This window comes from Trachurus japonicus, chromosome 8, assembly GCF_045865225.1.
Source record: "Trachurus japonicus isolate A0001 chromosome 8, Traja_1.0".
NCBI lineage: Eukaryota > Metazoa > Chordata > Actinopteri > Carangiformes > Carangidae > Trachurus > Trachurus japonicus.
In genome coordinates, this window is record NC_140914.1 from 29,547,867 (window position 1) to 29,564,580 (window position 16,714).

Below are 16,714 nucleotides of genomic sequence, written 5' to 3' on the forward strand. Positions count from 1 at the left end.
ATATGAACCTCTCCTCGTCCTCCACATCTCCATGCATCTGTAATGTGTTTACACATTTCATATGCTCTCCACTGATGTTGCTCCCTCTGAAATACGGGCTCTGCATGTACAGCTTGTAAAGTGTGTTTTCTGGTGCAGCAGTGAGACAGCTCTGAACTCTGAATGTGCTGATGCACAGTGGCTGAACTCTCCATCCACCCAGAGCCCTCAGATCCTCCTCCTCCTAGGTTTCCTTTGGTATGACGCTTCACACAGTGGCTGGTAACTAGGGTTGCAAAGGGGTGGAACATTTCCAGAAATATTCAAAATTGGAAACTTGAATTTATGGGAATTATTGGGAATTTATGGGAATGAACTGGAAATTGGGGGTAATTTAAACAAACTGTATCATATCCAAATATAAATGTAAGAATTTTGTTTTGTCATAAGCAGACATCCATGCAATACAATAAAAAAACATGACATTTCAACAGATTTATTTGTGAGTAGAACTTTATCAAGTTTTAATTCTTGTATGAACAATCAATTATTTTACTGAACAACAAAAACATGAATATTGGTAAAGAAAATAGCCCTCAACAGCCCTGCAGTTAGCAGTGTGCTGTGTGCATGTGATTGAAGAATAGCATAGATATTCAAATGTACAAGTATACTTAAATCTGGTTGTTTTAGCCAAGATTATGCTACAATATATTTTCCCCAACTATATTTAAATTCCCTGTTAAGGGCCAACCTTCAATTTTGTAAATTTCGTATTTCTTCCCATTTCTTCCCATATATTCCCGTTAATTCCCATGGAAAGTTTCCAACTTTGAAAATTCCCGGAATTTTGCAACCCTACTGGTAACCATGGGCGCAGTTGGCCGGTGTTTGGAACATTGACTGTTTGCTGCTGCGTGACCCACATACAGTCCATCCCTGGAAGGTCTTGGTGACAGAGCTCTTTGATCCCGGTCCTCTCCTCAGGCCACTGTCGGACTCATCCGGAACCTGGCTCTGTGCCCGGCCAACCAGGCGCCGCTGAGGGAGGCGGGGGCCATCCCACGACTGGTCAACCTGCTGCTGAAGGCTCACCAGGACACGCAGAGACACGCCTCCTCCGCACAGCAGACGTACCAGGTCTGGAGCACACACACACACACACACACACACACACACACACACACACACACACACACACACACACACACACACACACACACACACACACACACACACACACACACTCACACACACACACACCTCAGCCTCTCTTCTGATTGGCCCGATGTTACTGGAGCTCCAGAGAGGAGATGGAAAACTACACTGAGATGGGTCTAATCCCTCCTGTTCATGAGGAAGTGCATGAGAGATTGCTGTATAACCTATATGTTCCTCTCTCCTCCACAGAAATGTTAAAGGGATAGTTCAACGTTTTTGGTAAATTTTCCTATTGCCATAATCCATATAGTCTTAGGAGTAGGTTCATTACCTTTAATTGTCGGTGCAAGCTGTTTTTAGATCGGCGGGGCAGAGACATGAGCTCTGCAAAGCCTTTCCCTCCTTTCCCTCATCAAATACACAATCCAACAACTCCAAAACACTCTCCTGGACAAGTTGTGACCTGCACATTCACCGCTATGAAATAATAATGGAACGTTACAAGACAGAGTTGTTTTGGAGGCAAATGCGTAGCCGGAACTACATTCCAGACATGGCTGCTGGGCGGAGTGACTTCAAAAGCGCAAGTAGTTCCGAATATTTGCTTCATCTGTCGTAATGTTACATAATTATACGTTGTGGTGAATGTGCAGGTCACAACTTGTCCACTGGAGTGTTTTGGAGTTGTTGGATTGTGTATTTAGTTTGATGAGGGAAACGTGGTAATACCATTAGCCTCTGTTGCGTTATCTGAGCAGCTAACGTCTCTGCCCCGCCAATCTAAAAATAGCTTGCACCGACAATTAAAGGTAATGAACCTACTCCTAAAACTATAGGGATTATGGCAATAGGCCAATTTGCCAAAAGGTTGAACTATCCCTTTAACAAAGAGAAGCTAGAACTATCTCACTGTGACTAGTTTCAGGTTAAATCCTTGTTTATCCACGATCATAACGACCATATAAAATGTTTAATGCTGTTTTGTGATAACAAGTCTTGTGTTATGACTAAACAGTGTTTTATCTTCATTCTTGAAGCCAAATGAATGTGCCAGATTCCCTTGAAATTCAAAGTGATCACTGCGATCACCTTGAGCTTTGACCTTTATTAGCCACCAATTTCCTCAAGGCATTGTGGGGACATCAGCGTCTGTCTCTGTTGGTAGGACGGAGTCCGCATGGAGGAGATAGTGGAGGGCTGCACAGGAGCTCTTCACATTCTGGCCAGAGACCCCATAAACAGAGGAGAGATCGCCAGTATGCAGACCATACCACTGTTTGTACAGGTACAGTACACCCACCTGCTTGTTACAACTGTTACACCTGGACAGGTGACCGGTTTTTGACCAATCAAAAGTGTGGCATATTCTCTTCAATCTGGTAGAATTTGATATTGGTACTGCTAAAATTTCCAGAGTTATTGGGCTTTTTATTTTGCTGTCCATCCAAAAAAGTACAGTGAATCCAAGGCAAAGTGCAGTATCTGCAAAGAGTACTGTACTCCCTACATTCTATAACACACTCTATAATTCCATTGGAGTACTACCAAGTAATACCAAGCCAAAGTGCAGTATCTGCACCAAAACCAAGGCAGAAGTGCAGTATCTGCCATAAAACTGTCAAACTTCACAAAATATGTCACAAAATATGCCATAAAACGGTCAAAATTGGTCAGAAAGACAAACTACAAAATACATTTAATTCAGTCCACCTTTATCTAATCAATTATAGACTTGGTAGTTATTCATAATTTGATGCTTAAACCTGACAATGAAAAACACAAAAAGCTGTTTTTCTCAGTTTGGCATTTTTACAGATACTGCACTTTGCCTTTGTAGGGCAGCATTATAGACAAAACATAGAACATCAGCCTGACAACAAAAAGAAAATACCGCTATCCCAAACGCTAAGGTAAAAGGTCTTTGTGTGTGTGTGTGTGTGTGTGTGTGTGTAGCTGCTGTATTCTTACGTGGAGAACGTGAAGCGGGTGTCGGCGGGCGTCCTGTGCGAGCTGGCCCTGGATAAACAGTCTGCAGAGCTGATCGATGCAGAGGGAGCGTCAGCGCCGCTCATGGAGCTGCTGCACTCCAGCAACGAGGGGATCGGTACGTCACAGACACACACACACACACACCAATCATGCACACACTGATGTGTGTCAGGACCAGGGTCGTTGTATAGAGGAGAAAGGTGATGATAATTCTAGGGGCCCAGCGCCCAGTAGGGCCCACAAAAAACCCCCAGTAGTCTAATCTTTGTATGACTGAATTATTCTGCTTAGACCCTGACCAATACTCATAGTAATGCTGCATTAGCATCAAAACAAAGTAGGCTAAATAAAAAATGATAATGCATATGTAGTCTAAGAAAAAAAGTGGAAAAGTCAGGGGGTAGGGGCCCACTTTAGTATTCTTTCAGGGGGCCCAGAATTCCTAGCAACGGCCCTGGTCCGGACACAGGATGAGCTGATGCTTTCACTTTAAACATTATTTCTGGAAAGATTTGAACACAGGCATGAACTTACCTCACCTGAAAACACAGAGTTTTAAACACTGGTTACATTACGTTTTCTTTATCTTATGGGATTTGACGTTTTTTGTAAATTAAGTAGATTAAATATTCACTGTTTGTCATACATGTAAAAGTACACAGATGGGGAAATCTCACACACGAGGTAATCACAGGAGTTAACTTGAGGAAGAAACACACAAAACAAGACATTGTAAACTAAAATGGGAGACAATGAATAAAAAAACAAGGAACTCAAAACTGAAACACAAGAAAAACAACAGGAAAAAAAACATCTCTACCTATCTCTAGGTTGTGTGGCTCCACAACTGTTGCTGGGAACCTTCACTAAAGCAGCAGTGAGAGGTCTACAGTTTATCAGGGAATTGGACATAACCTACTAAGGTTTTTTGTATATGAGGAGGAGGAACTTAAATCAATGCTCAATGTAACAGAAAGCTCATGTTCTCTCCTCTTGCTTCTAGTTCACAGCTGAGCTTTTTTAGCTTGCTATGCAAACATGAATCATTTGTCCAAGATCTTTTTTGATTTACAAAATGGCTAAAATGAAGCTGCTTCTAAGGAAGAAAAACAGTTTTTGTCACATAAACCCCACGGGACTTGGAATCTGAGATAAAACCAAGATTTATCGTATCATCAGATTTAATCCAGGGAGTTAATTTCCCTGGGCTCTTGAACAACATTTCTCATCTTTGCTTTTGTTTTGACCCAATTTAACTTTAAGAAATGATTCCTCATCCATTTATTTATTTTTTTTATTGCTAGAGGATGTGGTTTAAAGCTGCAGCATCATTATTATTGTTATAGTATATATGTCTCTCTTTCTCTTTTACTCTCCCCTTACTCTTATATATGCACATGACGAAGGCCAGAGGAGTATGTTACAGTATATTAGAAGTTATATTCAGGTGTGACAGAGAGAGCTGTACAGATAAAACATACTTGTGTGACTGAGGGAGAGGTGGCTGCTGAATCATGACTGCCACCTGCTGGACTGACAAGCTCACATCAAGCTCCAACACATGCATTTATCAGTGATACAACTGATGATACAATACATTAATCAGGCCGGAAAAATAACTAGATACAGTGTCCGATACATCATATGACGTAAGAGTCAAAGCTCAAGTCCTATCTTGACTGTTTTTCATGGTTTGGGTCCATTACTTCCTGAGCAGAGAAAAAAAAGAGTTGTTATTTCAGACTTTGATGTTCCTCCACCTTTGGATGCTGAGGATGGTTTCCTCTTTGAACATGACACAGTCTTCTGTGACCAATGCAGCTCCATAAAGAAACTGCACAGAGGCGTGACTTCAGCTCCGTCCAACACCTTCTGGGCTGAACCAGAACACAGACTGTGAGCTGGACCTTATCAGCCAGCTCACACACCTCGCTCATGTTGTTGTGCACTGAATGGAAGGGAATCCCTGCAGCCAGGTTCAGACATTCCCATCAGTATTTCAAAGGGTCTGAAACACACACATGCACACACATTATAATGCACAGAGGTGCACATGCATACACACTTCTCCCCTCTCTCGTTTCTCTGAGAGCTGCATCCTTATATGGAGTCAGAAAAAGCTGAAAGCTGAACTAACACTATGAGACTTTAGTCCAAATAATCTCGTCTCAAACCACTTCCCCTTTGACCTTGATAGAAAACATCATGAGGTGAAGAAAAGATATGATGGAAATTTCACAAGGACTTCAAGATGAAACGCTATAGGTTATACAACACACTCATTACAGTTAGCATGCTTTAGACGGCAGACCTCCTCGTCATGCCAATGTGAAGCTCAAACTCTTGTGACCCTGAAAGACCCTGCAGTATCTTAGTTAGCATGGCTTTTGCTGTGCATATCCCAAAAACACAACCACCAAGGTAAGATGTGACCACACTCTTCAACAAATCTCACCCCTTGTTTCAATCCATGGTAAGGAGTGTAATTTGTGCTAACAATGAAGCTACTTGACACACATTGGAATTCATTTATCATGTTTTCAATGTCAGTCATTTTCAGAGAGCACACTGAGGGTTACATGCTGTTATTCCGACATCCCACCACTCCGACATCCCACCATTTAGACATATCACCATTCCGACATACTGTCTAGCCTCTACCTGGTCTTTTTACTAAACTTAACCAACTCCTTTCATCATTGCCTAAACCCAACCAGTGCAAAATCTTTTGGGGAAAAAAACGCTGTTAAGGGAATTGTCGTCATTCCGACCATACTGTAGTTTGTCCAAAAAGGTTGAGGCCAGAGACTTCCCTGATTACTGGAGCACATTGGCAGATGAATAAAACTTGTAAAACTCTATGATGGCCGACCTCCTCGTCATTCCAATGTGAAGCTCAAACTCTCATGACTCTGAAAGAGCCTCATGCTCCACCGACACTAGTGCAGTATCTTAGCTACTGTAGCTAAGGCTTTTGCTGTATATGTCCAAAAAACTCCAACCACCAGTGTAGGACTGTAAAGACAACATTTTTAAAATGTAATATGAAGCACATGCATTTGTATTAGGTAAAGCCACGAAGTTGCTTTTTCCAATGCTTGTTAGTACAAGGAAGATAAATGTCCCTCTTTCTTTCCACCTCCAGTCTATTAATGGAAAATGGATCATAGCATATAGAAATATTCTGTCTGTTTTCAAACAAACTCAGTTTCTCATTTGCCCAAAGTTCACAATATTAAATTGGTAAACACTCAAGCAGTTAAACTAATATGATGAATTGATCATTCGCGATTCAGAGAAAACAAACAGGTTCCTTGCTCTTCTGTTTATAAATGACTGCTGTTGCCATTTGCCCACAGCCACCTACGCTGCAGCAGTGCTCTTCAGAATTTCTGAGGACAAGAGTTCAGACTACAGGAAGAGAGTGTCAGTGGAGCTGACACACTCTCTCTTCAAACACGACCCTGCAGCATGGGAAATGGTAAGAACCCTATGTGTGTGTGTGTGTGTGTGTGTGTGTGTGTGTGTGTGGCTATATAGGTGCTATTGTGTCATGAAAGTTTAACTCTTGCACCATCCTAAAAAAGATACGACAGATCTACAAGATTGCAGCCACTCATAAAAACAGTACCCTGGTCTTGAACTCCCAAAGTTCCAACTCCACCGTCTGTCCTGTGATGTGACTTTATTGACCCATCCGATCCAGTGTTGTCATAGCAATAGACCGAATGATTGATTATTGAGTTGGAATCTCTGTGTGTTTGTTTCAGGCCCACACTGCAGTTCCTCTGGAGCCAACATACCTGGCTGATGGTGAGTGCTTTGGTTTTACGGTGAAGTACTATTCAAACATGTGGTGTTGCCTCATTCCTCAGCACAAACAACACACAAATTACAGCTGGAAGAGAAAATAGTCTTGACCAAAGGATAACTTAAAGGTATAATATGTAGGAATTCCCCCCATCTAGCGGTGCGGTTGCATATCTGAACGTATTCTTGATGTTGCATTCAGGTGAAATAGGGCAGACGTCAGACAGACAACAGACGCTGCATGTAACTGGTCCGCCAGCACGAGAAAAAATCATAAATATATTCAGTGGTCAATAAATGTGTTTATGAAAATTACAGTGTGGGTTCTCCTGTTGCACTTAGACCTTGAAATGCACTCTGGACCCCAAAACACAACACAACACATGCAAAGTCAAAACCCAAAAAGATACGACTGAATCATGATGGATTGTTAGAGGGGAAGCAATTCTCATGTTGTTGCTGCTGCTTCTGTTTGAGGCACTGGGGTAAATTAATGAAGCTGCTGCTTTTCGTTGCTACAGACTTTGGCTCAAGATTGGATGCCAAAAATCCAACAGACTACTTCCAGACAACTGATGAGATGCTGCCTCTTTTTTTTGGGAAACAATCTCCACACTTTTACTAGTGACAACTGCCATGCTGATATTTCATCTGTGACTGAGGAAAAAGGAAGCACGGGAAAGCAACAGTAGCTGCATTTCCATTACGGATTTTCGCAAAATAAAAGCTGAAATTTCAAAAAGTACAATTGCTATTTGTAGATTTTTCCATTGAAAGGTATTTTGCAAATGAGCCCATAACTCTCGTAAATTCTAGTCTTGCGATATCCCATAATTCTTTTAAATTCTCGTCTAGCAATCTCAGCTGCTGCTACAGCTGTTGCTGTTATTGTTTTTAACAGAAGACAAAGGCAGGGATTGATTTCTCAAAGGCAAAACCCTTATAAGGGATTTCTGGGAGAGGATTATTTGTGAATGAGGATTTCACAGACCAATTATGGATACAAATGTGATGTTCTTGAACCAAAATAAGTGTTTCCATAACACTTTTGCAATACACAGTTTTATCTATATGTCTGAAAAACCATCTCATGAGAGCATAAAAATGTTTTAGTGATATTTAAAGTATATTTTTGGGGGCTTTTTTGCCTTTAACCTTTTTCTGGTGTTTTTCTTATGACCCGTTTTCAGGTTTTAAATGCATAAAAGTACCACATAAATTTGTTTATTGCATCAAGGCTTTTTGACTTTGTCAGGAGGCTCTATTTAAACAAAATAAGACAAACAAACAAAATTCACAAAATTCTAAAATGCTCTGGTTAAAATTATGACATTTGTGGTGTTAGAGTCAATTTTGATCCAGTTATAACGAAAAGAACATTAATGAGAGTTAAAACTGAAATCATAAGTGCAAAATCAACCTTTTCATGGATAAGGAAGCCTAACAACGTAACCAAGAGATGAGAAACAACGTTTTTAGTGTATTTTACAGCTGATTTAAAACACCATAGATGGTATAGCAGAAAGCTAACACAAGACGAAGGTTAATGGAAAGCACACTCAAGAGAGAGAAAGGAAATGGGGAGGTGGAAAGGGGGGAATGACATACAGGAAAGGGAAAGGGCCGCTTGATGCAGGATTCGAACCGGGGCTGCCTGCAGTGAGGACTGTGGCTTCAACACATGAGCTACAGTAACGCCGCTACATTTTAGTGATATTTGACAGGTTTTTCAAAATGTAGGCGATTCCATTACCAGTTTTTCATTGCAGGTTTTGCGCATTTGTAGGGGTGATGGAAACCCACCTAGTGGCTCTGTACCATAATTACCCAAATGTAATGTTTAAACATCAACAAAGTCGCGAGCTGAAACACAACACAAATATACAAAAGAACCCATAACATCAACACAACACAATGTGTTTCTACCCAGAGAAGGGAGAGAGGGGCTTTAAGTCAGATGATGGTGTTTGTCAGTGAGTCTGTGTGAGTGTGTGTGTGTGTGTGTGTGTGTGTGGTTATTGTAATGCATATTAACACAAAAGTGAAGGTTGTTAGTAGGTTTTAATCCACTTTAACATGTAAAAGGCTTTATGCATTGACTAGAGTGTAATAGAATGTGTGCAGAGAGTAAAAGCAGATATTTCATTCATTTCAAAATGAAGTATTAGTGCTTCATAAGTCGGAATTGTACCTCATAAGAAGCTCATTCCAAGGACATGGTGAAGAGAAAGAAAGTGGGAAAGGGAGAGAGAGTGAAGGAGAGAATTTAACAAAGGAGAAAAGCCCCTCCCTCCTTTCTTTCCCTTCTCACTGCTCTTCACCCTTTCACTAAATCCGTCCTCTGACACTTCCTCAGTGTACATGTGCAATTCCCTCCATCTCATCATCTGTAATTATTGCCCCACCCTCCCGTGTGTGTGTGTGTGTGTGTGTGTGTGGATCTCCATGTTTCATTTTTCACCAGACAGTTAATCCATGCACACACATACACACACAGTGCTCTCAGTAGTTGTAATGAAGGTCATCGAAGATACTGATCCCACACTGCAGTTGTCAGCTGCAAATGAACTCATTTACTTATTATGTGTCTCTCAGTGAGACTCCCACACACACACACACACACACACACACACACACCTCCACACACTCATCTTCAGGCCCGTCCTCTCCACACGTCGAGCTTCAGCGCGCACAGAACAGATCACAATGAGGTCAGTGATCAGAGTTCACATGTGTCTGTCAGAGATGTAGCATCATACTGTAGAAAGAGAGGAGTGGAGAGCGGACTCTGACTCTTTCAGATCTGAACACAGGAAAACAGCTTCACCAGGATCCACGAGGAACCAGAACCAGAACCAGAACCAGACAAAGTGACAGAGGCAGAGATAGGATGATGGTCCCAGAGCTCTGTACTACAAAGCAGAGGCAGTTCTCAGGTTAAAACCAGCTTCTTAATACAGGTTATCAGGACACAGAGTGTTAAAGGGATACGCCAACATTTTTTTGTCGTGTCTTGCCTCACTCCAGAGTCCATGACCAGCAGATAGACACCATCCTTTTGACTGTCCATGCAGTAACAAGGGAGATACGGGCAGAGCTGGCGCACCGCTAATTAGCTTAGCTCAAACGCTGGAAGTGCATAGGTAGTGTTAGCCTGCCTCCTACCCGAGTCGAAATCAGCAGTCAGATCTCGTCCCGTTAGCAGCATTTGACCGCTCAAGATGCCTTACCGGAGAGTTTTGTCATCTCTGAGATGAAGATCGGCCCGCCGGTTTCCGTTTAGAGTTGCTGAAGAGTTTCTTTATTCCTGGGGTCGTTACTGTAGAAACGGTTATGGGTGGAACTTCCGGTCAGCACCGGAAGTAGCAGTGAGCCATTGGCTAACAGCAGTGGTTGCTAGCGGTCTTCATTACTGTTAGCGGGTTATTTGAACGTTTTCACATTGTTTTCTGTTTTCTTAGTTAATTCGGTAGATGAGGCGATTCATGTGGTGATAATAGATCGGTTATTGATCCATGGTGGTGAGCGCTCGTAATTAAAAAATCAGCTTGAGTGAAGAGAGGGAGTAGTGCTGTTTGGTTGACCCGTCTGCAGCTTCTGGGGGCTGCGGGTGGAGGACTGGACTGTGTTGGACGAGTCAGACCAACAGGTCCGCTTGGACCGTGGCCACCCGGACCAACAGGTCCGCTCGTACAACGTAATGTGGGCAGGAGACCGAGAAGTGGACGGGGCTGAACCGGGAGAGAGGCAGTCACTGGGCGTGTGTGTGTGTGTTGTGACGGGATGAGGGGGCGCGCCGCCCGTCACAGAGGAGAAATGCATTGTAACAGCCCCCCCCCTTCGAGATTATTGTTATTCTGACACATGAGTTAAATAACAGCTGTGTTTGAAACCACGCTGCGGTTCGTAATCGCGGTGCAGAAGAGTGAGTTTGGAGCTGACGAAAGGAGAGAAAAAAGAGAGTCGGTGGAAAATGCTCATTGATTATCAGACAGCGATCAGCTCCGCGGTGCTGACGAACCTGCTTCAATATGACAAACTATGACTGTGATTAAAGAACCTAAACCAAGTCGAGTAGAGCTGAGCTGTGACTGTGTAGCCTAGTGGAGAAGGGGCAACACTACCTATACACTTCCAGCGTTTGAGCTAAGCTAATTAGCGGTGCGCCAGCTCTGCCCGTATCTCCCTTGTTACTGCACGCGCAGTCAAAAGGATGGTGTCTATCTGCTTGTCATGGACTCGGGAGTGAGGCAAGACACGAAAAAAAAATGTTGGTGTATCCCTTTAAGTTACGCTAGCTTTGTTGAGCTATAGTTGGCCTTTGATGTGTGAGTGTGAGCAGACCTACAGTGATGACAAATTAAAACAGTCTGGTGTGATGGTGAAAAATGGCATGTGAGTGGAAATGAAAGGTCGGAATTGAAACTGGATCCCAGTTCAGGGACCAGATGCTTTAGAGGATGCTCAGCAACCTTGACACAGTTTTTCAAACTTGAGATTTTAAAGGTCCAGTGTGTAATATGGACCTTTAAGTGTTTTTTTTTTAATAGTTGATGCCAATTCAAATTGTTGAACTGAGATGAATCTCAATAGTTACATTTGACTGTTTGTGCATGATGAATTTTGGGATAGTCTCAACCTCCATGGCCAGGAAAAAGGCAAAGTGTTTCAAAGTGCACAGTGCCGTCTCTAGACCCTGAATTGGGATGCAGCTGCAGTCAGGGAGAAGTAAAGCTGGGCTGAGGCAGCCCGAGAGGGAGAAGCTCACTGTTCTGGAAGATATGGAAAACCTGCAGTATGGAGATTTTCCTTCTCACTGGAAAATTGGAAAATTAAAGAATATCATTTACATGCATTCTACATTCCTACAACTCGCTGCACCAGAACTTGTGTTGGAGTGGAAATGGAACAAGATAATTAGTTCCACTTAGTTCCCCCTCTTCATTCAGCTGCACCAACTCCGCTCACACTGTCATTTAACTAAACCGCTGTGATGCAGAGACGTTTCACACTGTGTCTCTGTTGACTCTAGAGTTACAAAATGACACCAACAGTTAATACTATAAAAAAAACATCATGTGTGCCACTGTCACTGTTTTAATTATTCACATTATACATATTGCTTCAGTGGCACTTTGATGTTTTTCTTTAGCACTTTGATGTTTTTCAGTCAACAGTGTAATCTATCTAATCCGTGTGAGGGTGAGTCCTACATACTGTAAACGTGAGGAGATTCCTTTGAAGCCACTTTCACACAGACGGAGGTAGGGGATGAGATGGTGCTGTCACTCTGAAGCAACATTTTAACTTTCTACTCAGAGTCACTTCCACTTCCTGGAAATATCTCTATCTCTGATGCTCTTCAAAATAAATTCACAAGTTCATAAACTTAATACGTTCATTCAAACCTTGTTAGCCTAGCTTAGTTTAAAGCCTCAGTATGTAGTATTGGGGCTAAACCGTGACATCCAGCGTTCAGATTCTAGATCTGAACACTCACCCCTCCCGTCGGCAAAGTGACGGTGGCCGCCGAGGACAAACACGTTCGCAAAATAACCACTAACTGCTAACAATATCTTTGACCAATTACTATCGTTTTTTTTTAAAGACCCGTGTAGACACTCGTGCCTTCAGTCATATTTCAATTTGCAAAAAATTACACAGGAGGACTTACAGTATGTGCCAGTTACGCAGTCCCATGAAGGAAGATCAGAGGACAAACGTATTCAGACATAGATTCGGTATGATCAGCTGTAACAACGGCTTTTGCTAATAAAAAGCCAAATAAGTTACATACTGTCCCTTTAAAGAAACATGGGGGAAACTCTTTGGCACATCTCTACTCACTTAAAACAACTATGTGGTCACACAGTTAATTATCATTTGCCAGTTCTTAAAATGTGATCAATTCTTTGAACATGACATCACCAGTTCGGTGTGAATCAGTTTGTGTATCTGAACAGGGTGTGTCTCTGTGTGTTTGTCTCAGAGTTAGATGCCTCTTACCCCGCCTATGGCTACACTGATCTGCCTCTGGACACCCTCCCACTAGACCCTGACCTCCATGAGACCTACATCCCAGATATGACATATGACCCCAGACAGGCCTACCCTGAGCCACTCTAACAGGTAAACACACACACAAACACACACGTTTTTAGTTTTATTTAGTTATTTTCTTCACTTTTTAATAAACATTTGGGCAACACTTTACAATAAGGGTAACGTTATTACATTATTAAGCATTAATATATAAACTAATGTGTTAATTAATGCTGAGTAATAATTATAGTTAACTTTAAGCCTTATTTATAAAGATACTTGAACTGTTCCTTAACGGCTCTAATATGAGCTGGACCGTGCTTCTAAAATGATTTTCTATATTTCTTCTAATCTCTCTAAATCTTCTCTTTTTTTGCAGGAAAATAAATAGAGAGAGAAGTGCAAAGAAAGGATGAGCAAATCAGAGGAACAATGACTGGATGGATGATGGAGAGTGGTGGAGGTTTAATCAGCCGTTTCCAAATGAAAAAAAAAAAATCTCATTTGGCAATCAAGAACTATCAGAAGAGGTTGCTTATTAAAAAGAAAGAAAAGGTTGTTGCAGTTGTTGCTGTAAGCGGAAAAAAAACAACAAAAGAACAAAAAAAGGAACAAAAACAAACAACAACAACAACAAAAATGTAACTTTGTTATAATGTTTTACTGTGGGGTGAGAGTGGAGGTGACTGAAGTTTTGAGGCGCTGTTACACGGGTAACTTTTTGAAGCAATCAGGCAACGATGCCTCACACTGACAGTTGGAGACGCACGGGACGAGTAGGGCGGCAAATGTTTTAGTATTTCATCAAGGTTTAGAAATAATATTAGTTGTGATATACAGGGATTCTCTACACCCATATTAGTCAGTAAGAAGTTCCTTTAAATGGTGGCTCACCCTGTGGGGCGAGGGCTCAGTCCGGACCCGGGTTTGAGTCCGAGTCGCAGCCCTTTGCTGCATGTCGTCCCCCTTTTCACTTAACCTAATTTCCTGTCTCTCCTTCACTGTCTATCATACTAAAGTCTTAAAAAAGCCTGAAAAAAATCCATTTAATTATAACTGATTATAACCCCCGGTTCAACATTAATTACATTACAAAAACACTCTGAAATCTCAATTGAAAACATTTAAGAATAGATTTTCTCCCCTCTTGGCATCACTGCCAGTCACCGTTGCTACCGAACGCTACCCGTGTATCCCAGCCTGAAGCTGCTGTCTTTTAGGTGTCTCCTCTGTGTATTTGAACAGTGCACATGTCCCAGGGTGTCCATGTGTGGTCATTGCATGGTAGTATATTGTGTACTCATTGAAATATTCTTCACCTTTACTTACTAAGAAAGAGTGACAACCGGGTTTCGCAAAGGCGTTTTTGGATCACGGCAAACCATTTGGAAGGACTTTAGCACAGAACTGGACCACAGATCCCACCACATCCCGGCCTCATGAGACGTCAACAGGGGACAGGAAATGGACTATTGATTTCCCTCCATCTGCAGCATCAGACCACAAATCTAGCTGTTTTCAAGTCATACCCAGTTAGATAGACCACAGCTCCCTGATCACACACACTGCAGGGTAAATTGAGAAATGTAATGACATGATATCCTTCTGCATAATGACAAATGAGTTTTGTATTAGAGCTGTGCCACTTATAGAAAACTGTTGGTAACCGTACTTCTGTCAGATGAGGGATGACGAGCTTCTTGCTGCTCACAGCATGTGTTAAAGATTTGGTCTGTGAATGTTGTGCAGCACCGTCTTCACTTCACCATCACGTCGTAGTGCGGAGTTCACATGGTCTGGAACGTGGACATCGAGCCCTGTGCACCAGCAAGGGACTGTGCCCATTGTAACCACCACACCGGCTTGCACAACTACAATGACTTCAGTGACAGACTGCCACAGCTGCAAATTATAAAGAGATACAGGTCACGTTGTCATATATTATCTCCTTTTTATGTGTGCATTCACTGTGCCACAGTTAAATGAGAACATTAGTATAAAAGACAGTTATTGAGCTGTTTGTCTTTGAGGACTAAGTGAATTGTTTTTCACTGTGACAAGAATTTCCCATGCCACATTAAAGTCGACATTTCAATCACAGATGCAACTGCATGTACATTCAATAGGGTACATGATTTAATATAATACACTTCCTGTCATTGCTGCTTAGCCCACGGTTCTGCCCCATTGACAAAGTGTTTCTATTTCCAAAATGCTCTGCTGTACCTGCACTCAGTATTGGTATATCTATGCTGCCCCCTGCTGGAGAATACTCAAATCTGTGTTTGTGATTTGACTTGAATGTGGTGCAAACATCAAAAAAGTCAGTAATTTAAGACAAATAAATGTTATCCAATCAAGGCAAGTAAATGCACACATATAAATGAAATATCAGTGGCAATGTTTCCTTCATTTCTGATGTGTTTTAATGTATCACTGGTCGAGGGGTGAAAAAGCTGTTGGCTCAACAGTGCAACAAACCAGAGCAGTGAAATTACGATAATGGATGAACTAAGCCAGTACTTAGGGCCATCCACAGTATAGTATGTTAATGCTAACTCACCTGTTAGCCTGGTACATTACTTTCAGCTTGGGACCAGGTTATAATGCTAAATGTGGTTGTTGGCATTGGGGATGTACTGAAACAAAGACCCTCTGTCCAAAAACATTCAGTTTAAATGGGATAACAATTGTAGCTGTATACATCTGGACCATGTGACATTGGTTTCTTCCAACAAGCAACCAACTATTCATGTTTTATCCACTGCATCAGTTTTTTCCACTATCTTGTTCCAACTACTCCGTTTTTGCCTACATTGAACGGCTGTTGTAATCCTATGTCTAACAAACACCTGGTACTGGTTATTGTTGTTATGTTTGTTACAGTTGACCTTATCGTGATGTGAAGTCACCCCTGCTTATAATCAGTGGAACCAAACGGAACCCGTGACAGTAGCTCAGTCCCAATTCAGGGTCCGCATCCTTCAGAAGTCGGTGTCGTAGACCTTCAAAATGAGACGATCTGGCCTCATTAGCATTGCTCACCCATTACTACAATCAGTCTTGGAATAGACTTGACCATGAAGGATCCACCTGTTGGAGCCAGGAAAAGAAGGGAACATTTTACTTTTTAAATGGGATTGTCAAGTTGTACTGCACTGACACAATTGATCTTCAAATGCAGCCCCATGGTGGATGAGAACCCCGAACTGGGACACAGCTGATGGAGAAACATCACACCCTTCTGTATACTCTGAGGTTTGGGTCAGTCCGATATCAAGAGGATTAGCAGGTCCCCACAATTTGTATTTTAAAGACAGGAAATTGGAATGCCCCATCAACCCTTAAGGGTTTAGTGTCCCCAATAGTCACTCGAGCATTATACAAATGTGTAGGACAACCCTCTTAAGGACTAATGGTTTTAGATACTGCGTTTGAGAAGTTGTTGTTTTTTATCCTATTATTTGTATGTCTGTGTTTGTGTGTGGTGTATGAACGACAGATGTGTTGAGTCACTGTTGAGAGGAATCTAAATAAAGGGCGAGAAGATTCAGGGGAGGAAATGAGGCAATAGTGCCCCCTGCTGGTTCTGTTCATCCAAAAGAAATTCTAATGATCTAATTCGCATTCTGCTGGTCAAACTATTTTGAGCGCTCAACAGCATGAACTGAAGCAGAGAAGATCTGTATCATATATAGCACTGTTAAGTATGAAATATGAAGATTAAATTTTG

The 16,714-nt window shown here is 41.9% G+C and overlaps 1 protein-coding gene across 1 annotated transcript in view; it reads left to right on the top strand.

Annotated features, from left to right (window-relative positions):
• The window catches only part of LOC146983526 (junction plakoglobin a-like), a 209,584-nt gene extending 196,035 nt beyond the window's left edge, over positions 1–13,549 (top strand). The window contains exons 11-17 of the mRNA XM_085785143.1: positions 967–1,119; positions 2,306–2,425; positions 3,094–3,244; positions 6,489–6,610; positions 6,900–6,942; positions 12,929–13,068; positions 13,361–13,549. Of these exons, the coding sequence (XP_085641269.1) occupies positions 967–1,119; positions 2,306–2,425; positions 3,094–3,244; positions 6,489–6,610; positions 6,900–6,942; positions 12,929–13,065 (726 nt within the window). The 3' untranslated portion in view covers positions 13,066–13,068; positions 13,361–13,549. The remainder of the gene's footprint in view (positions 1–966; positions 1,120–2,305; positions 2,426–3,093; positions 3,245–6,488; positions 6,611–6,899; positions 6,943–12,928; positions 13,069–13,360) is intronic.
• Positions 13,550–16,714: the final 3,165 nt, after the last annotated feature.